Raw genomic sequence first — 9975 nt, 5'->3', positions numbered from 1 at the left:
CTAATACTTTCGGCTTCCAAATTGAAATGAGGTAAAATCAAGAACTTTATTTAAGTGCCAAACATCTGTGCATTGCTTCAGTTTGCTGTTCAAGAAGATCTGCAAGGTATCACCTCAGGGTCATGAAAATCCTACACCCTTCACTGTCTGACTGGTTCATATATAGAAGCTGAAAGCCAAGCAAAGCCAAAAAGAGCTCATTTTCAGTTTGCCAGGACAGTCTAGCTCTGGAGGGTTGGATTTCTGGGTTGTATGTGGTCCAAGAAAGCAGTCCTTCCACTTGTGTATCTGGGAAATAAAGCACCTTTCTCTGACTCTCCCTGACCCTGTTTCTGGCCACATGCTTTTGGCTGCTTTTATTTGTCAGTCAAGCTTATCATAGCTTGCATTTGGTATCACCTCAATGGCAAGTGATACTTGGTACAAGCTTGTTTGCAATGCCAGTTTCCCTAAGCATAAAAATCCTCCGTGACTCTAAGGCAAGGCTAGCAGAAAGCAGGACAGCAGGAAAAAAGGAGTCAAGCATAAAGATTGTTTGAGATTACAGTGGTTTTGTTCTAGTACACGATTTAAATTCACATTCTGCCTCACTACAAACTCACTGACAGTTTGCTTGTGCATTTGTTTAGTATTTTAAGGCAAAAAAAGTAAATACTTAAGATGGTGGCCATTAAGTGCCAGCAACAACAGATCAGGGATGGAGAAACAGCTTTGCTAAAGTACATTCTCTACTGCCAGGCTATGTGTAGATGTGGTGGATGCTACATCTTCTGACAGATTTGAGGGGGTGGGAAGCTTTCTTCATATATGCTCAACAGGAGGGTTCAGAAAACTGGGGAACTCTGGAAAGTAACATGTTTGATTTGCTTCCATGAGAATTTTAAGGCTGAAAAAATCACAGGCAACTTTCACTGCTGCAGATGGAGGAGGATGCAGTTTGCATCCCTAAGGATAGTGGCCCAAAGCACACGATCTAGGGTTTCCTGTCTGGTGATAATAGAGTCTGGGGACCTCCCTCTAGCAGCTTGCCTGCCTCCACACAGCAGCATCCCAGCAAGTGTGTGGACTGGTGTAGGACAACTGGTCATACCACTCCCCCCGTCCTAGGTCTCCTCCTGCCAAGCTGTTGAGCAGGCTCTCAGGTTGCATCCAACCCAAGGAGAGAGGTGGCTGCCATCCATTTGGAAGTCCCAGAGAGCAAATGCTCCCCGCTAGACCCCGCACCCTGCTTGTGTTAACGGCACCTAAGGCTGTTCTAACTTCTTCTTTCCTTTCTGGATCTTCTGCAGTGTTAAGTGATGCTAACGGTCCATGGCACAAGTTCCTCCTTCAGAGAGGAACACTACCGTATTTGGGTTACACACAGAGATTTTCAGCTCTATTTTGTTTCTACAGAAACCTCTCTCAACTTCTGTTTTTCTGTAAAGGGGAAACAAACTCCAACCTCTCCCCTGGCCTCCCAACACATACACTGACCCTTGAGAAGACCAAAGCAAAGACTTAGCAGAATTGCCTTAAGTCAAGCACTAGGGGAATGGGTATAAATACAGCTTATTTGATCTTCCAAAACAACTTATTTCATCTTTGCAATGAAATAACCTCAGCTGTTCCTGCAGCAGATCAAAGATAACTGGATCCCTGGATCAAAGATGACTAGTGAATTAGCAATGGGACCATGTGAGTGGAGGTCTCTTCGTCAGTCCAGAGATTTACCAGGCAGGATCAACCACATCCAGCCTACCCTCCTGAATCTCACCTACAACCCACACATTAACTGAGCACTGCAACATCAATTTCAGAGTCAAGATGAGTCGATTTACAATACATAATGATATGTCTTTATTTCATCAACAGAAATGGTGTCTAGACAAAATTCAGTTAACACTAGCAATTCAAATGAATGAAAAGGGTCGGGTGTTTTTTTTTTTCATTTTTGTTTTTTGCACAATACTGTATTTACAATGAGTAAATGACATTTTAAATTCATTAGTTCATAGCAATGCTTTCTTCCAAAAAGGTAAAAATTCTTAGTAACAGAGAGTAAGCATCAACAGCCACCTCATTTATTTATACAATAAAAATCACAAGAAACCACAGTCACCTAGAAAAAAAATAAAGACAAGCTTAAGGACTAGTACAATAAAATGATGCATTGAATTAAGTTACATTAATCGCATAGAATTTGTGTAAAAAGTATGTAGAAAAAACACCTGATGTAACCTGTTACAGTCATTGACCAGTTATGAGAGGTACAGAGGGTTATACAGGTAGATATGTGTGAAAACTGTCCATACTGTTTGACCTGGGGAGGAAGAGAAGAGGGGTTGCACCCCCTTGCATACACTGATAAAACCCTGTTTTGAATATGGCCTCTGAAGTTTGTAAGGCATATATAAGAGGTGCACTTGTAACCCACTGGTTCTGGAACAAACTTAGGGCATCCCCACCCCTGAAATCAAAGGTGATGCTTGGAACTATGAGTAAACAGCCACGCATCGAATATCACCAAAGTGTTTAGTATCATTCCTGCTGGTCTGAGGGATCCAGATAGCTTCAGGCAGAGCAAACGTAGTAGTGAGAACAGGACTGAAACCATGCACGTTTCTCTTGGGTACATCACAGATGAGGGGTAACGTCAGCCTGGGCAGGGGATCCCTGCCACAACCCCCGGCGTGGGGTAGCTGCTCCCTCCTCTGCCCACGCTCTTGAGGGTGGGCTCCTCTGCTTGCAGGCATGAGCCCAGCCAGTGATTGCAGCCCCCGCTTGGCTCCCTCCAAAACGGAGGGGTCATTTGGGTTCGAAGCCTGGGACCATCTCTGCTTCTAAGCAATCAATGAAATCAAACACTGCCAGTTGCCATTTCTATTTTAGGATGCTAGTTTCTTTCTGCATGCCCTTAATTAGCCAAAAGGGACAACAGTGGCACTGTATGAACCACGCAGTGACTTTCACCTACAGAAAGGGCTCTACCCACAGTCACAAAAATTCATACAAGAACAGGAGTCATCTAACTGGCTTTTTAGCAGTCGTTTGGTTGGGGTAATGACCTTGTTAGAAGGTATTTTGAGCATTCCTTCCTGCCAAAAAGCGGTTTTATTTGCAAAAATGGCAACGTTATCTGTGTAATACCTTAAAATGCATATCAATATTTGACTTCGATATAAATAATACCTATCTTGGTGGAGTGTAGGAAAATACTGTACACTTAGTCTTTGCAAGTAATGCCATTAAAATTTTGAGAGTAAAAGGAATAATTATTCTACAGACCACCAACAATAGTTCTTTTAAATATACACACAGTATTTGAACATATGCATATACACATATATTGTATTCTACAGCATCAGATCTGATGCCTGAGTCATTAAATACTCCAGGGAGTATTATAAATATACATATATGTATTATAAACAGGAAAATACACAAACACACACTCTGACTAGAATTATAGATGTATGTATACATACATACATACACACACATATTATATATATATGGATGTAAAATTAACTTGGACTGTGTTGGCAGCGACAAAACTGAAACGAAGTCAAAATCTGTTGAGAAAATTTCTAGCAGGAAAGAGAGCATAAGTTCTTTATGTTAATAGTTTTAGTTTCACCTCACTTCCGATAAAAATAAACTGCTCCATACTTAGCAGATCCCCTCCTTATGCAAGGCCATCAGCTCTGCTGCTCATACGGAGCTAAACCTTCTATAGGCAGCCCTAAAATAGAGACTTTTAAAATGCTGCAGCCATGGGCTACAACATTCACCCGGAGGCACCTCCAAACGCACCTCAGATCAGAAAAAAAAGGTGAAAGCAGCGCTCCTTGTTGCAATGGTAGAGGACATGAAGTGGAGCAAAATGTGAGCTTGTGGAACCTGGAAAACGTTCACCTCGTCTCACCGCAAAATTCACTACAGGTCTTCTATTCTGCAACCCCCCCCTCTCTCTCTCTTCACCCCCACAGCAGTGGATTACCAGACACAAGTGAGGATGTGGTGTTGATTCTGGAATTGCAACACTTCACCGTGCTTTCTCCTAGTGGATCACATTTCATTTTATTATAGGATTATAGTGACTCCAGCATGCAGATTTGTTTTATTTATTAGGCAATCATAAAGTTACATACTAAAAAACCTAACTATATATCTAGGCATTTTAACTTCTATTTAAGCACTCTTTAGAATACAGACTTGATGAAGTTGGACTCCAGATTAACGACCACGCTATCAGCATTAAACATGTCTCTGGCAGCAGTTAATCCATTTAGCAAAGTTACATATCTAGTTCCCACTCTCCTTTTTAAAGAGAAGTAGCAGTTAGCATACTAATCACTGTGGCTTGCCTTTGCAGCACATTTTACTTCCTTGGGAAAAAAAATAATATAAGGATTAGATCCAAAAATATAGTGCATCTTAAAAGCAGCATATACCCTTAGAAAGACATTTAATAAATTACTTGTACAATATATAAAATAATAGTTTTATACTGCAGCATCAAACTCTGACGCCTGAGTCATCACGTTAGGAAGTCTGTGATATAAATACTGGGATCTCCTGATAACACAGCCAACATTTTTGCTTTTGTTTTGCTTGTTTTCTGTTTTGTTTTTTCTCTCATTTTTTTTCCTTTTTTTTTTCCACTACCTTTTTGTTCCAGAATCAGCTTGCAATGAGCTTTAATTGTGTTCAAGGCACCCCCAGAGAACGCAGAGAAACAAACACATTATATAGTGTAGTACTCACCTGACAAAGCATAACAAGCCTAAATGAAATGAGGTTTCCTGGCAATACAAGTATAGCAATGGCAAAGGAAAAGGAGGACTAGATACAGACTGGACGAAGCTTCAAGGACTCACATGCCCATGAGAGTGGTGCAGTGCCCAGCGGGGAGATGGGGTCTCACCACGCCACTCCCACGCAATGCCTGACAGGACCAACGCTGCATGTATCCTCTTTGGCAAAAGCAAAGAGATTCTTGCTTAAGATCATGGTGACCACTGGCCAAAGTCTTAAAATTCATAAATACTGCAGTCAGTCGGTTTTGTTTTTTTTTTTTTTTTTTCTTTTCAATGGTGTTGTTCTGACCTCATGAGACAAGAACAGTTGGGTATGTCAACTGGCGTCCAGGTCTGAAACTAATTCTCCCAATGTCTACCTTTAACGTTAGCCCAGTAATCGCTTTGAGAGCAGCGTGGTTTGGAATAGCAAAAAAACCTCAAAACAAAATAGAAACAAAAAACAACCACCACCATCACCACCAAAAAAACCCCACTGAAAAACCATGATACATGTAAATATAGGAAGCAATGACACAAAATCAGCCACTTCTAATGGGAAAGAATGAAATCAAACATCCAGAAAAGTTCACGGGGGAGGGAAAGAGAGAGACGAGAGAAAGGTTGAGGAAGAGACACTTATTTGAGCAGTGGTTTTAAATATCAGTTCCCAAGGTAGAGGAAATCAAGAGACCCAGCACCAGTATGAAGCCAGGTCAAACCTAAGAGCTGCAGCGCAATGGGTTGTGTGGGTGGGTTTTTTAAACCGTTGGAATGAGGTCAAGAGTACCAGTTGCACATGAGTTGTTAGTAGAGTAAATCTTCATGTCAGGAAGCAAGTTAAAACTTGGTTTTATACTCATAAAACATTCTATCTATTCATATATATAGGAGGTCACTTAAAAATAAAAAAGGCAACAGAAAAACATCTTTAAAATACTGTGTCAGTTGACCCTTCCCTCCCGCCCGCCCCCAGCCCCCCCAAGTAGCTATGACTCTATAATGTGATTCACATTTAGTTTTAAATTCTAGCTTTCACCATGGTCTCATAGAAACAAAACTTCTCTGCGAAGCACAGAACTGCTTTGCAACGTCAACAAATTCAAAGGAAAATCAAATCCCGCCCTCCCTGCCAAAGAGCTTCTCAGTCAGTTACCTGCAAAAGATGGCTGGGAGGGGGTTCAGGTATTTTTAGGTTAAGCTCTTTTAAAAAGAAAGGACAACTCCTCCCCCTTTTTCAACTGTGTGAATTAGGAGTCTATGGCATTTGTATATTTTTTGAACATTTAAAAGTAAGGATTTTGTACAGTAATGATTAATACTTAAACATAAATATTTTCCTACATTATATACTAGTTTTTCTTTGTACATGCGGGGAAAAACGTATTTTCAACAAACATGGCACATGCTATATGCATTTCCTCCTCGGTAGCTTGGCTACAAGAGTTTGGGTGAAGAGGATAAAAGCAAGACTTTGTGGTGAGTGGGCAACGGTCCATAAGCACAGTCTGAAGATGGAAGAAGTGGAGAGAGGGAGCTGATTCCTCCTCCAGGGTCAAGATGCTGATCTACTGAGTGCCTCAAAAAACCACCAGCATACACCTCTAGTGTAAACGTTAGCGCAGAAGACCACATTATCGCTTAGTGCTTCTGAGAAGCTGCTTCCCCACACTTTTTTTTTAAATAGGTGTGACCAGCTGGTCATTTTTTTTCAGCGAGAACAAACAATATCAGCCAGTAAAGCACATGACAGTTGTCATCGATAAAGCCACGCAACCTGGCACACATAGGGCAAAGAACCACAAAATAAAAACTCAGTACACTTAGAATAATAATAATAATTATTAAAAAAGCATTAGGAGGATGTTTTTCTGTCTACACTGTACATACAGATGTTATGCTTGGAAAGCTGCTGTCTCACACAGTCATAACATGAGTCAACATTGCTTAAGATACAAATCCAATACAGTTACAACTAAGCCAATTCACTGAGTAGTCTCCTTTGAGACAGCACTCTTTTAGCTGCGGTTTGTGCTGAGAGGATCCTGGAACACAAGAATTTGATGGGTAAGCAACCGAATCAGGTGTTGGCAGATGTATGTTTTGCTCTTAGAGGATACAGTGCTAACTTGACTTCTGTAAGGAAACCAAAGTCAACAACTAGGGGTCTGATCCTGCAACTCTGCCTACCCAGGCAGGATCACTGACTTCACCAGACCCACCTCTGCAGCTCGGGTCTGGTGAGGAAAACAGGTAACGTCTGAGGACAGCTGAGGTGAGGCTCTGGAGACTAGCCGGAGCAGCAGTTGCTTCCATGAGTAAAGGATGCAGAGCAGGGCTGGAGAAAAAGCCCCCCCCAAGTGTATTGATGTGATCTCCGTTTGCTTTACTTCGTGGAACGTATGATGAACTGATCCAGTTGTCAAATACTTTTTTCTCTAAAGAGTGAAATATACTTTCCCCTATAAGAATCCAAAAGCATCATTAACAGCACTTAAACTTGGTTTGTGAAACAGAAAGAAGTCTGAATATAAAAATAATTCAAGCAGATTCTCTTTACAAATTGTATAGTGAATTCAGTATTTGGCAAGACCGTTTTTACTACATAATGAGCTCCTGAGTGTTTGTCTATTAGCTAAAACTTTTCTATTTTCTTTAAGCCATAAAGCAAAGAAAACCATGTACTCAAGTTATACTGAAGTCATGACTTCATTTATGAAAAGAGGTTTGACCAGAAACTCAGTGCAAGTGGCAAAGTTGACCATTACTGTACAGTATCTGCAAGAAAATAAAATAACTCCACATTGCTCAAGTGGCACAAAATGGCTGTGCCAAAAAAATTGTCTATAATAAAATCTCAAATAAGTTTCCAACATTAAAATTTTATAAATAAGTACAAATCGAATGATATTGCTGAACTGCGAACCGAGAAAAAAAAATTATTGTGTAACAAGTTACCAAACTAGTTCTAGCATCGAAGACAAAAAGGAATGTTGGAACTTGTTTATACAATAGAAATGAAAGCTTCCAGTTTGTAGGATGAGAAAAATTGAGGCATGCAGGGACTTTTGCATATGGATATATATATTTTATATATATTATATATAATATGTACAGTTTAGCTATAAAACTTTGATGTGTAAAGAAGCTGTCTTCAATGAAAAATTGAACATTCAGAGGAAATTCCTGAGTTAGGGTTTTGTGACATGGGCCACTGAGAAAAAAGCTGCGGTTGGGTCCTCAGAGGTGTTATGTCCATCCCTGTTAAGATTGAAATCAACATACAAAAACAGACAGTGTTGCCACTGCTTCGTTCCCTGCCTGAGCAAGGGATAGCACCATTGTGAAGAGAACTCCTGCTTGTAGAGAGGAGGGAATACTTAAAAACAGTATTGCTGCTAAGACCACTGTAGTGTGCACCAAATACGTTCTTCTAGACAACAAATGAACACTGCCACTGGCTGACTGAAGAACACCTGACCAGGTGTAACGTTAAGGTTACAAGTCACTAGGTGTAATCTTTCCTAGGTTGTTCATCTGTTGTACATTTATCAGTCATTTCCTGACAGAAGTCTACTGTGACCGTTTGGCTGCTCTGCTCTGGTGGAAGCTCTCTCTCGGGGTAAGTACCTGTGTCGGCTCCATCCAACCCCCCGCCAGCTGAACAATTTTCCGAGATGTTGTTGGGCAGCCAGGGCGCTCCCAGTTGCACCGAGCCTTGCTCCGAGCAGCACTGCATGCTTTCCCCGACACACTGGGAGGTCACCAGGCTCTGCTCCACGCCAGCTGGGGAGGGGCTGATGGTGGTGGCTGGCTGTAGATCCATGGGTCTGAGAACGGGGCAGTATCGGTGGAGAGCTTGGATCTGTTCCGGGCTCTGCATGTCTCTACACACTTCTTGGGAAAGACACGAGAAGTTGTCTAACAATTCTCCCATGCTTGCTTTCAGCTGGTTCCTTTCTGAGAGCAATTTCTCTTTCTCACACACCTGAAAAAGAAAGAAGGCATATTAGATTGAGGAAGGGCCATCCGCTGGCTGCACACTCCAGGCACATATGCAGCAGTACCCAAGAACACCAACACGTGCACAGCTGTTTTTATATGGGCACAGGAAAAGTCACAATACATCAGGTATTTGACCACCATGAGGTCTGTGTGAGCTGCAGTTTGGGCAACATCTGGAGAAAAACATTTGCGTCGGGAGAGGATAGAGTCAGAAGTTATTCCCAAGAGACTGTTAGTTCCCTTTATAGACTAAGGCTGCTTGATGAATGATATAAAAAAACCTCAGAAAGAAACATTTTGATGGAGAAAAGCCATTATCTATCTAAACAGCGAGAAACCAGGGTTTAGTTCCTGAAGTAAGGATATGCTGCAGAAGTTCAGTTCACCCTCTAACTGCCATGTTGGTCAGTCAGGCTGGGTGCACGTGCTTTGGCCCGTGTGCCAGCTGAACCTGCCTTACCACTGAGAGGTGTGTTATTCAGAGGAGATGATTTGAGTGTGTGCTCTGTGGCCTGCACCATGGCTCGTTTTCTTATGTCCTGGTGCTTAATGGCTTGGGTTTGACCTAATCAAGATATTTTTATGAAGAGGTATGTGAAAACCCTGAAGGTTGGTGGGCTTCTTAACACTCAGTACAACAAGCAATGTCATTTCCCCCTTGTTTTGCTCAGGCTCTGCCTCCTGTGGTCCCAAATGTCCTCCCCTACCGACACCTATCTTGAGCATTTTCAGAGTTTCACTGTGTCAGCGGGCTGCTCTAGGAGGGGGCCAGGTGAAAAGCAGACAGTACTGGTGAGGAGGAAGAGCAAGAGAGTCTGGTGGGACTCATTTTTTCATGCAGGATTCAAAAACTGGGAAAAGAAGCTCAGGTTGCTCTGTATCCAACAAAGCACTGGTAAGGCCCCCAGCCCTAGCTAGTGCAGAGTGCTGTGTGATGTGCTGTGGTGGAAGTTGTCTCCAGGTTGGACCTCACGTGGTCAGCAAGCCCCACCCTGGGGTGAGCACCGACCCCTCTGTGCTCAGGAGTCAGATTGTGGGGGGTCTAGACACAGAGTCAGACCCAGCCTGGGGTTAAACCTCTGAAAACTAGTGTTGACTCAGTGCAGACTGACTGGGATGGTCCTCCTGCATCACGTTCTGTCCCAGGAGGGTGGGCATACAGCTTGAAGGATTCTGTAGAGTACCAGGG

At 42.2% G+C, this 9975-nt stretch overlaps 1 protein-coding gene across 5 annotated transcripts in view; it reads right to left on the bottom strand.

Moving 5' to 3' along the window:
• Positions 1-6599: 6599 nt before the first annotated feature.
• Positions 6600-9975, bottom strand: part of BACH2 (BTB domain and CNC homolog 2) — a 193842-nt gene continuing 190466 nt past the window's right edge. For all 5 annotated transcript variants that reach the window (XM_074819545.1, XM_074819544.1, XM_074819546.1 and 2 more), the window contains one exon: positions 6600-8769. In XM_074819545.1, the coding sequence (XP_074675646.1) occupies positions 8290-8769 (480 nt within the window). In that variant the 3' untranslated portion in view covers positions 6600-8289. The remainder of the gene's footprint in view (positions 8770-9975) is intronic.

Source organism: Strix aluco, chromosome 3 (genome assembly GCF_031877795.1).
Source record: "Strix aluco isolate bStrAlu1 chromosome 3, bStrAlu1.hap1, whole genome shotgun sequence".
In the NCBI taxonomy this organism is placed as follows: domain Eukaryota; kingdom Metazoa; phylum Chordata; class Aves; order Strigiformes; family Strigidae; genus Strix; species Strix aluco.
Note: the sequence above shows the minus strand (reverse complement) of the source record. Positions and strands in the feature narration are given on the sequence as shown.